Source organism: Prionailurus viverrinus, chromosome A1, assembly GCF_022837055.1.
Source record: "Prionailurus viverrinus isolate Anna chromosome A1, UM_Priviv_1.0, whole genome shotgun sequence".
Lineage (NCBI taxonomy): Eukaryota > Metazoa > Chordata > Mammalia > Carnivora > Felidae > Prionailurus > Prionailurus viverrinus.
The window spans coordinates 235123076-235144913 of NC_062561.1; the positions used below are offsets into that span (position 1 = coordinate 235123076).

Consider the following 21838-nt stretch of genomic DNA (forward strand, 5'->3'; position numbering starts at 1 on the left):
CGCACAAGCGGGGTAGGGGCAGAGAGAGAGGGAGACCCAGAATCCGAAGCAGGCTCCGGGCTCCGAGCTGTCAGCCCAGAGCCCGACGTGGGGCTCGAACCCACAGACCACGAGATCATGACCTGAGCCGAAGTCGGACACCCAACTGACCGAGCCACCCAGGCGCCCCAGGGTACAGTTTTTGTTACATAAGATGAGTCAGTGCTAGGGATCTACTGTATAGCATAGTGTCTATAGTTAACAATACTGGGCTGTAAACTTAAAACTGTGCTAAGAAGGCAGAACTTATGTTAAGTGTTTTAAGCACATCATCATCGATCAGAAATAAGGAGACAAAAGGAGACTTTTGTATGTGGTGGGTTTGTGAATGGCATACACTGTGGTGATGGTTTCCCAGGTGTATGCTTATCCCCAGGCTCATTACATGTCACATATTAAATATGTATAGTTTTTGGTAGTATGTCAATTATACCTCAAGAAAGTGGTTAAAATGTTTTAAAAAGTAACAGTGAATGACCCATGATTTGGAGTTCCTTAGTTCAGTTATGTGCTTTATGTAGAATTCACTCAGTTGATTGAGCCGTTTGCTTACGATGCTGGCCACCTCCAAGTTATTTAACCACGAGGCATGAACTGGTATCCAAAACATGCTCCTTCTGTGACCAACAGTGGATGGACCAAGCCATCCTAGGCTGTACCCTGGTATTGCCTGGACATTCCTTTGTTAAAATCATCAGAGAGGAACAGGAAGTCACAGTAAGTACTTCTGTTATGAGCAATGAGTTTTGTCTTCCCTAATTTCGTATGTTGAAGTTCTAACACCTGGTACCTCTGAACTTGACCTCATTACAGATATAACTAATTAAGAGGAGGTCATACAGGAGTTGGGTGGGCGGCTAATCCACTATGATTGGTGTCCTTATAAAAAGGGGAGATACTGACACTGAGACTTGCACAGAGGAAGAACGCCATGTTAACACTGGAGTAATGCTATCACCCACCCAGACTGGCATGTTTCTTCCTAATGTGACAAAAATGATCTTTTATTAATTCAAACTTTTAAGACATTATTTATGTTTTAAACAATCTTCTAAAAAATGAGCATCAGGGGTGCCTGGGTGGCTTGGCTGGTTAAGCGTCCGACTTTGGCTCAGGTCATGATCTCATGGATTCGAGCCCCGCATTGGGCTCTGTGCGGACAGCTCGGGGCCTGGAGCCTGCTTGGGATTCTGTGTCTCCCTCTCTCTCTGCTCCTCCCCTGCTTGTGCTGTGTCTCTCTCTGAAAAATGAGTAAACATAAACAAGTTTATAAAAAAAATAAGTATCCAAAAAAACTCAACTTTTTCCTTTGGTTTGGTAAAGGAAGAAAGCAGTGCTACACTCTGATTTTTTTAAATCCCCAGTGAGATCCACCATGGCCAGGCAGGCAGCATAAGGCATCTCCTGGGGAGCCTGACCCAGGAGTGACTCTGTGAACATCAACACGCCACATTTATTCCAAAAAGGCTTGGGTGGAATGTTCTGTATGGTTTAAAAGTGAGGTGGATCTTGCAGCGAACTAAATTTGGGACCAATTCTGTCTTCCCTCTATAAATAATTCATTTCAATAAGCATAATGAAGTCTTTTTTGCTGGAAACAATTCCAAGAGAGAATGAGGCTGACCAGTAATGTGTTATGAGATGGAAGTAAAGGGCTAGCAAGGAAGAAAAAAGTGTTTATCGCTCTTCCCACAAGGAACCCTAATGGTTCCAGCAGATATGCGAGTTGTAGTGTGGATTTCAGATTACCTGCCGCCATTTCCTCTCGGTGAAATTTCCCATCCACGAGCAAATGAATGGCAAACAGTGAACTTACATTTCTGTTCAAGGGGCACAAGGGTTAATGGATATGAGTGAGACAACAGTAAATAAAGGGCTTAGGTGGAAAATAGGCATCCTATTTTTTCTAGGGGTTCTTCCAGAGTGCTGGCTACATGAATTACAACTGGACGGGTTACAACTGGATGAGGGGCAATCAAGTTTCCAACTCCTGACATCGAAATCCTAAAAAGAGAAGCCTAGAACAGCACCGTGCAGAGGGATGTGCATCTTAAATCTTACCATCTTGAACGTATTTACTATATATGTGTTGAGTTCTGTATAAGCAGAAGTTTTAAATATAGATGCAAACCTGCTAATTCTGTGCTACAACGTTTCTCATCCCCAAGAAAGGGCCGAGGCTCATCGGGGCCCAATGGCAAGTATACCCAATGAATGTATAAACACCATTCCTAAATAGTGCTTTACGCAAAAGCCAAAGGTTGATGAGGGACCAGAGAAAAAGTGAGCCAAGATTTTATAAATCCTCCAAGTGGAAGGGACTCACTAACACTCACCTTTGCAATTTGATCGAACTTTCCAAAGAGCTCGTTCAGCATGTGGACCAGCTCTCCTGGGGAGCAGTCACTGGCCAACCGGGTGAAGCCAACGATGTCTGCGTACAGGATACTGTGGGAGGAAGGGGGGCAGCGTGTGCAGGTTCATACTTGTTAAGAAGTAATGATACTTTTGTCCATTAAAACAGTATATACCTTTATTTAACATCTACATTTATATTTTACAAGAAAAACGGCATCTCCCCAGATAGGAAATTCATACACATTTTGCCAAACTTTCCCATTAAAAATGTTTTCTTTGATGCCGAGTTTTTATAATTAAAATGGGAGAAGAAAAAGTCACACGGCACACTTTGTCCATTCTAGTCCATTCGGACTGATCACCTTTATTCCTTCATGGCCAGTCCCATCCTCCCTCCCTGGTTCATGAGGTGTTCGCCCTGAGAGCTCATGACACTGGCCTGATTCAGATTATCAATGGAGTATGCTTCTGTTTGCTTGTATAAGGGCCTGAGAAAGAAGTCTAAAATTCCTGCTGGTAGTTTGAGATTCAGGATTTGGGAAGCAACGGATAGCTGCGACCCTCATATCTATAAATTCCTCTCCTCCTCATTATTATTAACATTATTACCATCATCATTAGGGAGTAAAGAGCTAGTATGTATTAACAGAGAAGAAACATTTTGTTGGATGAATGGCTGAAGCAGAACTAAAAGTTAACTGATCTTTACTGTGTACAAAACGAACCATTCTCATTGAAAAAAATTTAAAAACCCTCCGGTATCACCTGGACTCTCTGTAATATCCACATACCATGTCTGCCTCTTTGCTTATGTCTGGCCTGTCCAGGATGAAAAAGCCATACGTTTTCATATTTCTTATGAAAATAATTTGTACTCCGTGCCATTTATGTATGCTTTTACATTTTTTTTAAGTTTTAGGTATTTAAGTTACTTATGCGTCCCGACTATCCCTTATAAATTTAAATGGAATCCAACACTGCAAACGTGTCCCAGACAATCTCTGAAGGCACCTCCTCAAGCTGCTTCGCCGACCCTTTGCCTCCACAGTGTGGTAGTCAGCTTCCAAGATGGCGCCAGCGAGCCTCACTTCCTGGTACTTACATTCTTGTACTGTCCCTCCCCCACACAGGGACTCGCATAGGGGTGACCTGCGTCATCAAAAGGATGCGGCAGAAATTCGAGAAATGGCTTCCAAAGGCTAGAACATAAAAGAATTGCAGGTTTCCCCCTGACTCTCTCTTGGATCCCTTGCTCTGGGGAAGTGAGCTTTCGTGTTGTAAGAGCACTCAAGCAACCTACGAACAGGCCCAGGGATGAGGAACTGAGGCCTCCAGCCAACAGTTGGGATAAACTGAAAATTATCTGAGGGGCCACCTCGGAGGCAGATCCCCCCCCCCCCCCCCCCAGCAGCCTGCCCAATGGCAGGCCTGAATCCTCACAAAAGAGTGTAAGGCAGAACCACCAGGCTAAGTTGCTCTCAAGGTCTGACAAACAGAAACTGTGAGATGGTGTCTATTGATGTTTTATACCATGAGGTCTGGGGGATACTCTGTTACGTAGAAAGTGCTAACTAAGACAGCATGGGAGCCTTCATCAACGGCCTGAGGTTGGTGGCATGGCCACGCATTTTTACAGGTCTCTCTGTTCCTGGATTGTATCGCAGGTACTTAAAGATGTTCTGGGACCCTGTTTAGACACAGCTGCATTTATCTTCACGTTTTAAATACTCCATGTGTGACTTAGAAGTATTTCCTGAGATAGGAGAGATATTGCTGATTTTTGGACAGCTAAGTCTGGAAAGGGCAATTTCTATTGTTAATACACCTTGTTAGATAGTGGGAGAATGTTTTTTTCTTTAATTTTTTAGGTGAAACACTTAAAAACCTGAAGGCAGGCCAGTGTTTTAAATAATCTTACTCCTTAACATGTGTGAATGTTCTTGAAATACATCTATTTTTTTTAATCTCTCAAAATGCTAAGGACTTAAAAAAATTTTTTTTTTTTTACCTCTGATTCTTCATTTATCCAATGCTTCCTTAGTTCCTACTGATATGTAACTTTTTTCTGTGATTCCCGTCCCAAGATGCATTTCTCATCATACATTTAGCTCTGTGCATGCTTGGGCCACGTTCAACACTAGCCCTACGCACCTATCCTAAATTCTGAGGTCAAACTGAGATTTGTCTTAGCTGTGTGTTTCAATTGCAGTTAAGTATGTTTCTTAATAATGAACTTCAAAAATCATTGACTTGAGGCAACTAGACTGGAAGCCAGCATCATGCACCAGAAAGGGTCTGCGCTTGAGAGCAAAAGGCAATTCGTCAATGCTCAGCAAATTGTAGATGTGTTTGTGGTTGTCGTTCTTGAACTATTGAACAGGGTGGGTGATAACGTGAAGGTGGAATGAATGAATGAGAACAGATGCACAAGGTACTTATGGAGATAACCTGGTGAGAATAAAAAGCATCAGTGCAATATAGTTGAATGGATGTAAGGACAAAGCCCAAAGGCTTTTTGTATGAGGAACGGGGGTGAGGGGAGTCAGAGAGGAGTGAGGGACCGGGCACCCATGTCTGGAAGGGTTGTGTCCTGCAGTTGGGAGATAGGAAGCATGGGAGGAAACCCCCTCCCCATGCTGAAGTGAGAGGCTGGACTGCTCCTCTCTGGAACTAGGGGAGAAGGAGGCCTCTCACGGTTCTCCTCCTGGACCTCAATCCTATGCTGGTAACATGCTGGTTTTCCAAGTACTGTGATTTCAGGAATGGCTCCCTGGGAAGAGACGGGACAGACTATGGGAGACTTGGAAAGCAGGAACTTTCACCATCAATGAATTAAGGTGCCTATCAGTCCCCTGTGATACTGATCACTGGTTGGCCACACCCCAGAAGCCCATCATTCCTGATGGACAGGAAATGCTAGCTTCACTGAGGCCCTGACCCTGCCAAGCTCGTCTTGAGGAATCGGTTCTTTTATATCAAGAGCCCACTGACCCTACCTTCAATCTTACTACAATGCTGAGCGTGCTGGGCTCCGGGGATGCCGTGAGATCTGACCATGAGCTTCCTAGAATAAGCACTCCAGAAACCACCTCTCTCTCTTGGGAAGGAAGGTCAGCCATAGAAAGCAGGGCCATGATGGACAACACAATCTAATACCATGAAGAAGATTCTATTTTCTTCTCTTCATGTGAAGAACCCAAGAGGCAGCAGAAGGGTGGGTGGAACCGTGTTAACAGTTTCAGCAGAGGTAGGACTTGGGAAGACAGGAGCTTCCAGGTGAAAATGTCCCCCATCTGGCAAATGGCTCCCCAGACTCGCTGAGGAGCGGGGACAGAGGGACATACATACCTCACATTGGTGTGTCGCTTAACATACAGGTTGTGAAAGTTGTTTGTGTTTTCCATTTGGCCAGCTTTGGGGCCCTGCAGCCTCTGGATGATCTCAGCTTTCATCTCCATGGCTATGTGAGCCGGCAACAGAGACAGCAGGAGACGCTCCTGAAACGAGGCGTGGGAGAAAGACCGAGAGATTTCAAATCGTTAAGGTAACATCCCAGCGATATTGGAAACCACCGCCGATCTGCAGTGGGGCCAATCTGAGGACTCTGTCCAACAAGTTACCATATGGAGTGTAGAAATACATGTTGAAAAAAAATCAAAATTTCTAAGGTCAGAGTGTGTTATATTATTTATTGAGTTCTGAGTGTGTGTTCTTCAGAGTGGGGAATAAAGGAAGGCAAAGTTATTTCCCCCAAGGGTATTATTTATCTACTTTGATTTTAAAGTAGTAAAGCAGAAATGATATAAAAATGCCAGAAACCAACGGTCAGTCTGAGATAGAAAACACTCATTTTCGCCTGCCTGTTCATTTGAGAGATAAAGTACAAGCTTTATTGCATTTCAGAAAGTCAACAAATACTCCACATTTCCTAAATGAGACAGTCAAATATTTTCAAATATCTCATTTCCTCTGTGATGACCATCCAATCCCCTTTAGCGATTCTAAACTATCATAAAGGTGGATTCAGAAATAGCATCTGTAAAATGTCATGTACAAAAGACTACAGGGGGAGCACACGGAAATGGTCAAGTAGGAGCCTTTCTTGTGTTTTTGGTCTTTAAGTACAGTAAACAATAGCATATAATATTACACTTATTTGAAAATGTACTTATTGTAGTTAGAGTGGCGTTTTTTTCCCCACTCCCTTCCAGGAAAATATGCAATATTTTTGGAAGAAAGTATCATAGAAGAGCATTCTTTGAAAGTGTATACTCATCCTTAATAATTTTAAACATTAATTTATAGGAGAAAACGCCACACTCTTTACGTATTGTGCGTTTGGCAACCGGTATTTGGTGTTGGTTTAAAAAACATTTGTTGAATGAAATCTTTTCTCTATCTTGCACAGTTTCTGTCTCTTGTTTCTTTCTTAATTTTTTTTTTTCCTTTGGACAAAGTGGTTAAAAAATAGTGGGGGAGGGCAGGGGAACCTGGGCTTTGCTCCCAGGTTTACAGGGCTGGTGTCCCTCTCTGGGCCATTCCTCAGGGCAGATCATTTTGGTGGCTGCTGGGAACATCCACCGAAGGAGCAGAGGAAAGGCCAGGAGTACATCCTGATGCACATGAGAAGACCCCCACGAGAGCCCGCCCCCAGCCTGCTCCAGTTAAAAACAGCTGCAAAGCCAGAAGGAAGCCGAGTGGGCACCTCTGGTAGGGATCTCAGTGCCTGGTAGAGTGCTTCACCAGACACTGGCATAACTGAGTGCTGCTCATTTGTTCAGTCGTTCATCAATTTGTTCACCCACTCAGAAAACATCCATCATTGCCTATTAAATGCCAGACCCCATGATAAGCACTAATGGTAGATGCAAAGGAGATAGAGTCAACATCCGTGATATCATGTTGTTCATACTCCAGCAGGGAGCCCACCCACAGTACCCTTGCCATCAGATGAGGCCAGAGGAACAGGCTGGTGTTCGAAGGACGCCGCATGCCTGAGATCTGGGAAACAGAAGGGAAACGAATAGTCCAGGAGGACCCGCTATTCATGTGAAAAAAATGAGTCAAAACACCACCCCTATATGATTAGTATTACCAATCTCCTTGCAAAAAGAGGCAGTTAGGTAGAGGGCAAAGTGCTAACAGCTGTCATAACCTACGTGCTGTCCCTGACATGCCAAAGAGAATTTTATTGGTACTTAAGAGATTAAGAAGACACCTTTTATTTAATAATTATGTTCTTACTTTTGTTAAATTCTTCTTGATGATTCCATTTAAGTTCATAAAATGGAGAAATCAGAAGTTTTTAATAAGCTAAATGTCCATATATACATCCGGGAAAATATAAATTAATATTAATTGTGCAAAATAATGAGGATAATGTCTTGGGTCATCTAAAATGTAACAGGTATGAAACCCACAATGGCATTAACACTAAAAGTGAAATGGCAGTAGTGGAGTTAACATGTTCTGAGGTCCTAGGATTGTATGGGAAGTGGCACAGGTAGCAGTTTATACTAGACGGCAGTAAGTGAAGAATGGATGCGAGTTCCACATTAGCCACAAAGAGTGAAAGAATGTATGACTAATAGGCTAACAGTAAAAATGAGAAAGGAATTCTTATTTATTCAAAATAAGTCATAATGAAGAGTCAAAGAAAACTTAAAACAGGTGAAACAAGCAGAAAATAAGTCATAAAATGGTCTGTTATATCAGAAATTACATTAAATGTAAACGAACTAGCTTTTTCCGCCATCTTGGAACCTGCTGGGAACAGGACTCCTGAAGTGACAAATATATCTGGAAGGCTCTGATCCAAAGCCATTTTTGCTGGCTGTAAGTGGGGTCTCCAGAACCAGAGGGGGAACCCAGATCTTCTTAAGATGGAAGGTGTTTGTGCTCGAAATGAAATTCAGTCTAGGCAAGAGATGTGCTGATGTGTACAAAGCAAAGAACAACACAGTGACTCCTGGTGGCAAACTGAACAAAAGCAGAGAAACCTGGGGAAAAGTAAGTCATGCTCATGGAAACACTGGCACGGTTCGTGCCAAATTCTGAAGCAACCTTCCTGCTAAAGCCATTGGCCACAGAATCCGTGTGATGCTGTACCCTCCAAGGATTTAAACTAACTGAAAAGTAAATAAAGAAAGGTGTAGATTTGTTCTCTTATAAAAAGAAATATAAATGAACTAAATATTCCATTACTTGGCTAATACCGTCCAGACTGGATTTAAAAAAAAAAGACAAAATGTAATTCTAACTATTCCAGTAGTACACCTTAAATATAAGAATGCAGAAATTCAGAAAATATACAAAAAAAGATAAATCATGAAAACCTTAATGAAAAGAAAGCTGGTATAACTTAATACCAAAATGATAGACTTCATAGATACTTCAGTCTTTGGGGAAAGGATGGAGAAGTCCACATACATTTTAGAGAAAACAAATTTTTTTTTTTGAGAGAGAGGAAGTACTAGTGTTTGCTGTGGACACTGGAGATACATGCTTGAGTGTGGTTCCTCCCACTCACAGAGACTGGTGACATAAAGGTAAGTGAAGGGAGACCTTGTATGTTGCTTTATTGCTCAATTCCTAGAAGAATTCCTGAAAAGGAGTATTTGCTCTGTAGTTATTTGTTGAATGAATGAATGACCTGCCATGCATTTTATCTGGGATACATCAAAGAAAAATCTAATTTTGAAGCTTCTGTTCACTGTCAGTGATGACCGTGGTGGGGACCTGGGGACCTGGGGACCTGGGTAGGCAGTGCTCATATTAAAGACTTTCTTGATCACAAAAATTTTTCCCAGGCCCAGGCAAAGTCGAGATCAGTGATGCTCACACAAAGGAAACCTTAACTATTCTGCAAAAGAAGGTAGTGATTGCTTTGGGTTCTCCCGTCTGGTAGACTATCACACTGTGGTTATGGGCCCAGGGAATGGAGGGAAGGAGTGGACAGGTCATGTAGGTTGAGGAGGGACCCCAGTTTCGTATGAACAGGCTGCACCCAAGGAAAAAGAGCACATTCCAAGTGCCCCCGTGTTGGGAAATGGCTGAGCACTGATAACCACTTGAAACTACATTCTGATATGATTCCTATCCTAAGCTCAAAGTCCCTTCTGTTACTCCCCAACTTTCACTAAGGATCTAACAATACAGCAGCATCATGTTAGTTTAAAGTGAAGAAATTCTGGACCTAAGCAAAATGTTGCAAGAGCAGAAACCATGTCTGACTGCGTGAGACATCTCAGCAGGCAGCCAGGGGCCAGGATAAACAACACCAGAGGGTTGCAAAATGTTGAATTCAATAAAGGAATAAAAAAAGCAAGTAATATTTTGGTTGAGTAAAGACACAGGTAGCCCCAGAGAAAAAGGAGCCATTTGGAGCCCAGAAGCCCAAGCAACTACTAATGACATGAAAATAGATACTCACAAAGGAGTCGTTATGTTAAAAATCTATTTCAACAAATAGGGGAAGGCCAGTGAGGGACACGTGAAATGGCCATCAGAAATAATCAAGAGGCCTGTCTGCTCATACTCTACAGACATGAATAGAGCAGTCCTGGGTGGAAGCAAAGGGAGGCATGTTGTTCCAAGATGCCATCAAATCTCTGTCATGATCACAGCAAGCAGACACAGACTGTACATTTGTCAACTACTAAAACAGTAGGAAGGAATGTTAGCTTGTACAATATAACAGATGATAAATCGGGGCACCTGGGTGGCTCAGTCGGTTAAGCGTCCAACTCTTGATCTCAGCTCAGGTCATGACGTCAAGGTTCGTGAGCTTAAGCCCCACGTCGGGCTCTGCGCTGACAGCACGGAGCCTGCTTGGGATTCTGTCTCTCCTTCTCTCTGCCTCTCCTCTGCTATGCTCTTTCTCTCAAAATAAGTAAATAAACTCAAAAACAATTTTAACAGATTATAAATCTGGACCTAGGCTATCTTTTATGAAATCCCAGTGGAATCTGTGTGTCCACAGACATGTCTGGAGATTCGCTTAATTACATTAGAACCAAGTGTGTATTCTTTGCGATGGGTGATGGGGGACTTGAAGGCTATGAAAAAACAAAAGTTACCACCTCAGGGGCACGTGGGTGGCTCCATCGGTTGGGTGGCCGACTTCGGTTCAGGTCATGATCTCACGGTTCGTGAGTTCGAGCCCTGCGTCGGGCTCTGTGCTGACAGCTCGGAGCCTGGAGCCTGCTTTGGGTTCTGAGTCTCCCTCTCTCTCTGCCCCTCCCCTGCTCGCACTCTGTCTCTGTCTCAAAAATAAATAAATGTTAAAAAATTTTTTAAAAAAAGTTACCAGGTCATAATGCTCAATTTATTGAGCTCTGCTCTACTATCTTACGATGATGGCCTGTGTGTACGTGTGGATTCTGTGCAGTCTTCCGTAGAATTTAAAACAATCAGTAGACCTTCTCACTGTTGATACTTGTTTCTAACCACACTTCTTAGCCAGTGCTGTCCTGCCCATGTTCCACTCTGTCTTCCCTGGAGGCCATCTGCAGCCTACTGTTCCTTACATTTTTGTGTCTCAACCAATGAGGAAGTAACTGGTGGATAAGCACTCCAGCTTCCGCACCCACACCCCCCAGTGGGTGGGAAGATCTGAGCATGATCCACACCTCCCTCTGAGGGTCTCCAGCAGGGTTGAGCCCCAGATGCCACCAATGGCCCCTTCCAATAGCTGACCTCCCTCCCTGGCCCACTCCCTTACTCTGCTACCTACAACCACTTCCCAAATGAATGATTATAACCAGGCCCTTGTCTTAGGGTCTGCGTGGGGGTAAACCTCACTGAGACCTTCCAAGCATCTTCTCTCATATACTCTGTAATAAGAACAGACTAAACCCCAAAGCTCACAGAGGTAAGCCTTTCCTCAAGGACAGAGTCCATGAATAAAAAAGAAGAATCCAATATAGTAATTCTCTTTCATGCCCATAGCTTCATTTAATGACCAAATGTAAATTATGATTTTTATTTTAGACTCAAATGTAGACGGATGACTGGCTTTTTATAGGTAGTTGCAAAAATACAAGATATGTATGTGTGTGTGTGTGTGTGTGTGTGTGTGTGTGTGTGTATATATATATATATATATATATATATAGTATAAGCCAAAATTTTCTTCTTCTTTTTATAAGTGTTCAACAATACATGTGAATTTAGACTGGAATTAAGATTTTAGTAACAGCCAACCAGACAGATAAAAGAACCCAAGGCTTCCCCACTACCATGCAATTCTGGTACCACCAGTGGATCGTACAACCTCTGATCAGAGCTCATGAATGGGGTCCATGCTTTGCTGTCTGCCCATGTCCTCTTGGTGATCACAGCATTGGGCACGAGTGTGAGCCTCAACTAAAAGCCTGTACTGAAATGTGTGAATCTAGATACCTTCATTTTATTTTTTATTTAAAAAAATTTTTTGTTTATTTATTTCTGAGAGAGAGACAGAGTGTGAGACGGGAGGGGCAGAGAGAGAGGGAGACACAGCATCCGAAGCAGGCTCCAGGCTCCGAGCTGTCAGTACAGAGCCCGATGTGGGGCGGGAACCCACGAACCGCGAGATCATGACCTGAGATGAAGTCAGATGCTCAACCGACTGAGCCACCCAGGCGCCCCTAGATACTTTTAAATTTATCTTTTTTCCCTTATAAAATGCTATACTTTGAAGAAAAAAAAAGCCCAATATTATGACACACATGATAAATTTCAACTAGGTTCATAATGTGACAAGATTAATATTTTCATTAATACTTCAGCATTTTGCTCATGTAGCCACATGCCCTCCCAAATTATCTGAAAGCAGCATACAAATGTAAGTGCTTAACACTGGACATAACCTAGCTACACTGTCCTTCCAGGCACACTGGAGAAACTCTTTGAGGGGACATTTGGAAACTTAGCTTGTCATTAGACTGACTGATGCATAGCATTACTACTCTCTCTTCCTAGTAAAGACCATCTTAAGGACAGAAAATGTGACTGATTCTGGCATATTCAAAGGTTATCAATAAATAACTTGGCGTTGGTATGAGGGGTCCATTTCAACACATCCTTTTTATTAAACCTCCGATTATTATTCATTAATTTTTTTCCCTATAATTTGTCCTTTGAAATGCCTCATGAAAGAGATACAGAGTTAGTAAATTTCAATGCATTCTTGATGAAAGTTTAGGACACTCTGGGCTCCAAAGTGTTTCTAATATAATGAAACAAAGGAGATATTATACCTTTCTATTTTTATGCTCATCTGGAGATTATTTGGGTTGATAGGAAAATCCAATTTAAGCAAAGAAGACGTGTACTTAAATTTTGAGCTAAGATATTATAATGCATGTGATGCCTTGTGCCTTCAATAAGCCATGCATGTAATAAAAATTTAAATCTGCTGAATTTTTCAAAGGGGAGAAAGACAGTGACATTCTCCTTTTGTAAACTTAAAAAAAACCGCTTATCTTTCAAAATTCTTACTTCTATTTTGTGCTTATTTTAAGTGCAATTCAGTCATATCAGGATGCCAAACCAATGCAATGAACAGAAGGGATATTGTTACTGACGTTTCTCCTCCCAACAAAAAGTAGCTATCAGAATGGAAATTCCAGATTCCTAAGCAGCCACTGGGTTCCCTGTGGTGCTTAGGAGACAGATGATGTCGTTCAACACTGTCCTGCAGCATGAAAGGACAACGTGTCCATTCAGGAACAAATGCTAAAAACACGGTACTTGGAAAACACCTGCCAGGGACATAAAGATGTGTCAACACCTTTTCCAGTTCGTATCTTCCCTTGCAGCCTGCTTCATGTCTGCTGGTCTCAGAAAATAAGCATCTTCCCCTGACACCAACCTTGAACAACAACGGCACATCCCCCAAATTAAGGTCTAGTAACAACTACTACTGTTGCTGTTTCCTGTTATTAAATTTAGTTTGTTTCTTTTAGGCCCTTCCTTAAAAATCCTGCGTCACGTCAATTATTCAGGATACACTGAATACTCTTCTTGTTTTAATGGCCTCGCTTCGTCTTTCTTTGTCTTAAAAAAAAATTCAGTTACAAACATAGAGAGTAGCAGCGCTCTGTAGTAGAAACAACACCAAAATGGAATAAGACGTTGGTTCCTGACCTTTTTCTGCCATTATCTAGAACACCTCAACCAAAGCACTCCAGCCTTTGAGTCCTAGTGTGGCGGTCTAAAACATTTATCTATTGAGCTAGGTGAGCTGACGGTCTCTGTGTCCATGTGGATTCCTAGCACTTGATGGAACCACAGGAGACCCTTTCTAGAATTTACGTCTCAGTGTTTTGGAGTTGAACAATTGGTAACACATGGAAGAAAGAACCCAAGTGCTCAAGTCCCAACATGGTGGCACAAACTGTCAGCGGGACTATGAGAAAGGAGTGACCACTTGGAATCTTGACAAAGGGGACAGGAGACGGAGCGTGTGCTGGCTCTTGAAGACAGACTTTAGGGGCGCCTGGGTGGCGCAGTCGGTTAAGCATCCGACTTCAGCCAGGTCACGATCTCGCGGTCCATGAGTTCGAGCCCCGCGTCAGGCTCTGGGCTGATGGCTCAGAGCCTGGAGCCTGTTTCTGATTCTGTGTCTCCCTCTCTCTCTGCCCCTCCCCTGTTCATGCTCTGTCTCTCTCTGTCCCAAAAATAAACGTTGAAAAAAAAAATTAAAAAAAAAAAGAAGACAGACTTCAACACGGAGGGGGAGGAGAATGAAGAGACGGAAATCCTGGCGTGGCATGTAATGGCCAGTGTTTGTGGGCACAGGGAAAGCTAGCCTCTTTATCTCACAGTCTAGGAAAACGGGACTGCTTCGTGCGCGTTAAAATCAACACGTATTCAACAAATCGCCATTTCCTTTCACAAAACGGTAAGTCCTTTCATGACATGCTTACACTGCTGCCTCATTTTACAAACCCTGGTCACATTCAATTTCATTTAAATTTAAACATTTTTGACCAAAAAAAAAGGGGGGGGCAAACTAGATAGAGGTGTGGTTCACAGGGGTAGAGTGAGGGGGTGTTCACTAGGGAGTCCAGACCAAATGGAACTTGTGTCTTCTGGCTTCACGGCCACCGATCACTCTTTCCACCAACTCGATCTGCAAGCTCAGTGAGGAGACCGAGAGGCTTTTAGAGTGCGCATCATTATTCACAGACGGTAGGAGAATAAATTTTCACTATCTGGTGACGACTCTCTAGTTCAAAGAAGTTAGAGAACAAAGCCAATCAAGTCCAAGTATAGACTATACTTACTGTCATGGCTGATGGCAAATTGATACTCTTAACCTTGAACTGTCTACCGTCAACTGTCAATTCAATTCTCAAAAAGAGAGCCTCTGCTGGGGAAAAAAATCACTGATAAGGTGGAAATCTTCAATCCTTGGAGGGGAGAATATGGAGGTCCTAAAAGAAGAGGCACTGCTCTTTTCCCCTGACCAGCCTGCGGGACAGACCACAGCACACAGCACCCAGAGCAAGATGGCAGGAGGGGTCCCGAACAATCACGTGCACCTGTCAGGCCCCTGCACCCACGAGGTCTGAGCCCAACACAACTCAACACCGGCAGTGTTTGAATCACCCAAAGGAGATCTCAAAATGCAAACAGACCTCCGCCATCACACGACACAAAGTAAAAAAGTAAAATGCTCCAGAGTGGTGTTAATTCTGGTCTCATCTGCCTTTCCAAGATTATCTGCCCACAGGCAAGGAACACCCTCCGGCCTGAAACAGGTGAAGCTAGTTGTGGAAAAACACTGTAGAGAAAATGTGTGAAGACCAACCAATCTCCCGGATTTTGCGGGGGGAAAAAGCCCTGTGACGTACAGGTGGCCAAAAGATTTCTTCTGAGAAGAAGGGAGGCGGAGATGCTGATAATCCCAACGACAAGAGGAGGCGACAACAAGAGATAAAAAGAAGTCATACTGGAGTCAATGTGAGGAAAGATTACAAGGAGGGAAACAGAATAATTTGAGGTTCAGACGCAGTCCCTCAAGGAAACCACCACAGATGACTAGATACACAACTCAGTCTTGGGCACACAACACCGGCAGTACAGGAAATTGTTCCGGATACGTCGGCACTTTCTCCCCTTGCCCTACTCACTGCAGGCGTGGCCATGTGACTCGGTGTGACTGGTCAAACGTGAACAGCAGGACGTGTGCTCCTTCTAAGCGGAACTCCAAGAGCCAGCGTGGGACTCACCATGTTTGTGTCTCCGTCTGCACTGGGGGCCGGCAATGTCCCCGGCATCTGTGAAGCACTGACTCTTCCCCCAGCAGACTCAGCGAGGCCAGGTGGCCGTGAGGGGCACACTGGCAGGTCCTCCGGACTTCAAAGCCCGCACTGCTGGCCAGGGTCGGAGGGGCTGGGGTGTGACCGTCAGGCTGCTTTCTACGGGGTGCAGGCATCTCACCCCGTGTGCAATGTTTCAGTTCTAATTCGTATGTCTGTTTCCATGAGAAAAAAACAGGGATGACCCATCTGAAAGACTTTTCCTAACTGGAGGCTGACATCGCGAGAATCGACCCATTGCCCTTGGGGGCAGGTGCCATACTCTGCACAAAGCGCTGTTGTCTATACTCTCCTGTCAAGGTTTTCATTCTTACCGAATACGAACGCGATGGGCTGGCGTCGGCCCACCGAGTGCTCCCATTCTGGAGGAGGCTGGCCGTGCGACATTACACAGTGGCATCATCTGGGACAGGTACTGGAAGAAGGGCCATCGGAGTCTGTCTGCTGGGTGCCCAGCAGGCTCCTTCCCTGACAGACGTGAGTCTTCAGGTTCCCTTGGTCTGATCCCTCGGTGGCTCCGGATGCTTCCCTAATAAGCCTGGATGCTCGGACTTACGAAACAGTTAAGAGCAGGCAAGAGAGGGGCGTCTGGGTGGCTCAGTCAGTAGAGTGTCTGACTCTTGATCTCGGCTCAGGTCATGATCTCACCATTCGTGAGTTCAAGTCCCGCGTCGGGCTCTGTGCTGACAGCTCTGAGCCTGGAGCCTCCTTCGGATTCTGTGTCTCCCTCTCTTTCTTCCCCTTCCCAACTCACACACAGGGTCTCTCTCTCAAAAATAAATAAACATTAAAAAAATTTCTTTTTTAAAAAAAAAGGGTCTCTAAATTCACATTTGGGGCACCGAGAATTGGAACTTCCTCCTTGTGTTCCCAGGACATCACAGAACTCCTCAACTTGAATGCGCGTGCTGTGCTCTTAATTCAAGATTCCTTCCCCACTCCACAGAGGTGTATCGGTCACCTTCCACGTGCCAGTCCCAGTTCTAAGTGATCCGTAGGCATTATCTCACTTAATTCTCCCCAAAACCTAATAAGGGAGGTATTATTATTCCCCATTTCTACAAAGAGGAAACTGAATGGCAAACGGGTGATGGGGTCAGGACTTAAACCCACGGAGGTGCCATCAATGGTCTGACCTGTTCTTAGCCAGTTTCCTAAACTGCAGCCAGAGAAAAAGGGACAATCCGTAAGCAGGCAGAAGAATAAATAACAGCTTCAGCTAGCGACAGGGAGGGGACTGATCCACGTGGCAGGGTCTTAGTTGTGACTGATTCCATTTTCCCTCAGTGGGGTGAAATGGACCTTTTTCCTAACTGGGCTGAACGTGGAGTCTTAAACCCCAAAGCTTCATCAGTCTCCTACACCATCGACAGCCCTCAGCCTCTTCCCTCCCACCCACCCAGTCCGACCCCCGCCAGAGGCGTCCCCAGCGCAATGCTGGGGCACACAGCACATTACAGCTGAGATCAAAGGTTTTCTTTGGACAGGGAGGGAACTGAGAATTCTGGAAGAAACTGCTTGACATTTCTCTTGTGGACACATGACTGAATCCCGAAACGAGCACTCACTTTTTCTGCCGTGGATGCAACCTAAGGAGCTGGAGGGGTGATCCAAGGACTCTACAGCACGGAAGTCGGCACTCACATTTCTGCCTGTTTGTCTTAAAAAATACCCTGATGCCAGCCTCCAGAGGAAAGCCTCCAAGGACACAACCCTGCAGACAACACTCTTTAAATATCGTGCCCACCCTCAAACACAGATTGTCTCCTTGGGCACTGATGCGTTTCATACCAAGAGATGTGCCCATCATTCCCACACGACATCAGCTTTTCAGGGAAAGAATAATAGATGAGGGAAGAGAGACAACAGAGTTGTGTTCATTCTCATTCTGCTAATCAAGATACGTCCTAAGCTTCCTCCGATAAAATTTACAGATGCAAGCAGCAACTCGTCCAGCAAAATCCTCGCCAGCAAAAAGGTGAAGGGCTGTCACATCCTAGAATTCTGTGGAAAGTAACTCAAATGAAATGACCGTGGCTCAGCCTCCAGAATAAAGGTACTCTTCTGGCTGCAGCTTGCTGGACAGCTAACTTGTCACATACCCGAGCTGTGGAATAATAGTTTTTATTATAACTATTAATAATAAATAATAATATAATAATAAATAATAATAAGTAATAAACTATTAATAATAAAAGTAGTAGTTTTTAAGCATTATCTTTGTCTTTAGAGAATGCATTCGGCATTTCCAGCAACAGACTGGGAGATTTCCTCCCAGGGACTCCCCCAACTATGGTCCACTAATAGCCCTGTCTTTCGAGAGAATCGCATCACATGTTAGCTAAAAACAGCGACTCTTGTTCGAGATCTCCTATTTACAGACACCTGAAAAAAATATGGTTTGGGGATTCCATAATTTAAGAAACCTTGAGGGGCGCCTGAGTAGCTCAGTCGGTTAAGGGTCTGACTTTGGCTCAGCTCATGATCTCATGGTTCATGGGTTCAAGCCCCGCATTGGGCTGAGTTGTGTGCTGACAGCTCAGAGCCTGCTTGGGATTCTCTCTCTCCCTCTGCCCCTCCCCCGCTCATGGTCTGTCTCTGTCTCTCAAAAATGAATAAATGTCAAAAACATTTAAGAAAAACACCTTGTAATAGATCTTACTGCAAGTTACCTGTGATGATAACTCAGGTTTAAATCGGACACGTAAGGTGGCAGGACACCTTGACTTAGTGTGCTTCCTAACTCATCGATTCTGAGCATATATGTTCTTAAGAACTTATCAAAGTTTTAAGTTCAGAGGAAGCAAACTGGCCGCCTGTGGGCTGAGCCTGGCCCGGCAGACGAGCTCTGATCGGCTTACAGAGGGCACAGATGGCGTGCGCATGTGTGTGTGCGTGCAGGTGAAGGAATTCGAACACCTCCAGGCAGGGCCTGTGGTTTCGCTATATACCTGTACCTTATTGGCACTGTGGCTGCACAGCGTTTGGCGGTGGGGGCTGTTTGTGCACGTCCTATGCACGATGGGATGCTTAACAGCATTCACCCTGCAGACGGAGACTAGACTCTAGTCGCTCCTGCTCCGTGAAATAGCAGAAGAGCCCCCCTCCCTGTCTCCAGCCACTGCCAAATGCTCCCTCGTGGGGAGTGGGGAGGAGGCTGGAACCTTCCCCTGGTTGAGAACCATTGCTCCGAATTGTGAGGCTTTCCCTGCGGACCTCTAACCTGACTACTTTTCCCCTACTGCCCCTGGCCTTCATTTCCTTCCATTCCTTCCCGTTCTAGACTCTGTGGTCCATCACTTCAATTGCTCGGCTCCATCCTTCCAGCACGAAGAGCACAGCTCTCTAGGGCGTCCCTCGGAAGGACACCATGACTTCTGCTCACGTGCCATTGGCCAGAGGCCGTTGTAAGGCTGGACACCCCTCTCAGGGACGCTGGGGCTTATCTTTATTCAGGGTGGCATGTGCCCTGCTAGAAAGATCCTCTTACTTGGCAAGGACGGAATGGGAATTGGGAGAAAAAAAAGTGGTCTGTGCAGGGAACATAAATGCAGTTATTTCCAAAACAGAAACCATCCCCTCCACTCCTGGGACTATCCCTCCCCTGGTAACCTTAGTCCAGTTACAAGGCGACCGACCATGCAGAAACCTGCTCTTGTCCTTGGATACTCTTTCCCTGTTCCCTTGAAGCAGCGTCCTTCCTTCACACTATGTACAGAACTTGCCCCTTTTCCTTGATCTAATGCTATCCCCACCCCAACCCCATTCTCAGCCACCACAGCCACCCATGTGATAAGTGGATCGCCTCCTATCTGGGCTTCCTGCCTCCTGTCCGCCCCATCACACTTTCTCTTCTGTAGCAGGGACCTTTCTAAAGCGGGAAGCAACCAAATCAGGTGAGTCCCAGCTCTGTGCATTTCTTCTGACAAAGTCCAGACTCTCTGGTTTGTTCCATGATATGCTACACCCCCGTGAACCCCACCTCCATGATTTCTTCCTCCTGTGTCTCCAGAGCCCAGACGGAACTTCATACAGCCCCGGTCCCACGCTGCACTCACCTCCTCCCTGGAGAGCACAGTCCCCTGTGACCTGGATCCCTGGCTCCATCACAAGGCTCCCCTCCACACCCCCTTCCTTCACTAGGGCCATTTCTGCCAATCCTTCAGTCAAGCCTCGAATTGCACACCTCCTCCATTGCTTCCTCCCTGAGAGCACCCTGTGTGCGCTCACCGCTCCCCAGTGGGTCAGGCGTCACGTGCTGTTCTGACAGCCAACATCCAGCCTCAAACTCGGCTGGATCACTTGTTGATCCTCCTGCCCGAGGCTGTGGGTGTCGGTGTGCCCAAACTGTGTTCTCTTCAGTATCATATCCTCATATGGAACACAGAGCTGACACCCAGTAGACACTCGATAAACACGTGTCAGATACAGGAAGGAGGGCATGGATGTACGACTAACATCTCGTTATATTCTAATGCCGATTTCCTCTGAGCTGTACATGAAATGGTCTGGGGTTTCAGGGAGGAGAACAGCCTGGCCTCAGCTCCGTCACTCGCAAAGTGGGCAGCGGGCGAACTCCTTGGGCTATGGATGTCCTTGCAGCCTGACAGGTGTCTGGGTATATTTCTGCTGTCATTTCCACCTTCTAGATTTCTTCCGAAGGTGTCAGAAAGAAATAGAAAGACATCCTTGAGCGTGACAGCAGAAGAGAAATACATTGTGATTTTTTTTTTGGTAATTTTTAAAAACCCATGCTTTAGGGGCACTTGTACCCCAATGTTTATAGCAGCACTCTCAACAATAGCCAAATTATGGAAAGAGCCTAAATGTCCATCAACTGATGAATGGATAAAGAAATTGTGGTTTATGTACACAATGAAACACTACGTGGCAATGAGAAAGAATGAAATCTGGCCTTTTGTAGCCACATGGATGGAACTGGAGAGTGTGATGCTAAGTGAAATAAGCCACACAGAGAAAGACAGATACCATATGTGTTCACTCTTATGTGGATCCTGAGAAACTTAACAGAAACCCATGGGGGAAGGGAAGGAAAAAAGAAAAAAAGAGAGGTTAGAGTGGGAGAGAGCCAAAGCATAAGAGACTGTTAAAAACTGAGAACAAACTGAGGGTGGATGGGGAGTGGGAGGGAGGGGAGGGTGGGTGATGGGCACTGAGGAGGGCACATGTTGGGATGAGCACTGGGTGTTGTATGGAAACCAATTTGACAATAAATTTCATATATTGAAAAAAAAACAAACCTGTGCTTCTCTGCACTAAAAGAAATGATGGGAGAGTATATATAATATATATATAACATAATAAATATACATATGTATATTATACATGTGTGCAATCCACGTGTATATAGATCTATGCCTACAGATGTCTACACCCCTATAGATACAGATACACAGCTACCTTCTGATTGTGTCACTGCGCACAGGGGCTGGTGTGAACGCACAGATGACTGGTGCAGTTGTGGGGAACGAAGGGCAGTTATATTCTTTCATATATATTTCCTTAAGACGTGCTGTGATCTGATCTTTCCAGAGCTGATGGAGCAGCATGACGTGTTATGATTCTGCAGGGAGAAGGCGGGTGCTCATGTAAATTACTTGGGCCAAGGCTCATCCCATCCCTGACTCCTGCACTTGATAGAAGGTGTACCGCCCAGAAGGAGGTGGGGGGCATGGAGAGAGAGGAGGGGTGAATAACGCATGAAAGGCAGTCCTGCCAAGTGCAAAGAGGGCAGGCTTCCAGCCAGGAAACAAAAACTGAGGTCGGCGTGGGAATGAAAATCACGGCTGATGAGAAGAGAGGTTATGTTACATTCAACAATCTTTATTGACGAACGTGAATGACAACATCAGCAGATATAAGTTTGGGAATTCTCAACTTCGTCATGCCAAGGAAAGTATTTGTGAGACAGTGAACAGACTTTTAAGAGCACTGAACTGACATGTGGCCTCTGATAAAATACTGGATCCTATGCAGCACTTTCCAAGGAAAAGAGCATGTTACCCTCACCGGCTTCTGGGTCCGTGCTGACCTGAGCTCACGCCCGGTTTGGATCAGGAATATATTCCAGTTATCTATTGCCGCCAAATGAATCGCCCCAAAACTTTAGA

At 44.8% G+C, this 21838-nt stretch overlaps 1 protein-coding gene across 5 annotated transcripts in view; it reads right to left on the minus strand.

Annotated features, from left to right (window-relative positions):
* Positions 1-21838, minus strand: part of ADCY2 (adenylate cyclase 2) — a 415111-nt gene that overhangs the window by 124962 nt on the left and 268311 nt on the right. For all 5 annotated transcript variants that reach the window (XR_007154128.1, XM_047867851.1, XM_047867840.1 and 2 more), the window contains 2 exons: positions 5746-5894; positions 2376-2487 (listed from right to left, as the gene is read on the minus strand). Coding sequence is in view for 4 of the 5 variants with exons in the window: in XM_047867851.1 (XP_047723807.1) it covers positions 2376-2487; positions 5746-5894 (261 nt within the window). In the remaining variant the exon portion in view is untranslated. The remainder of the gene's footprint in view (positions 1-2375; positions 2488-5745; positions 5895-21838) is intronic.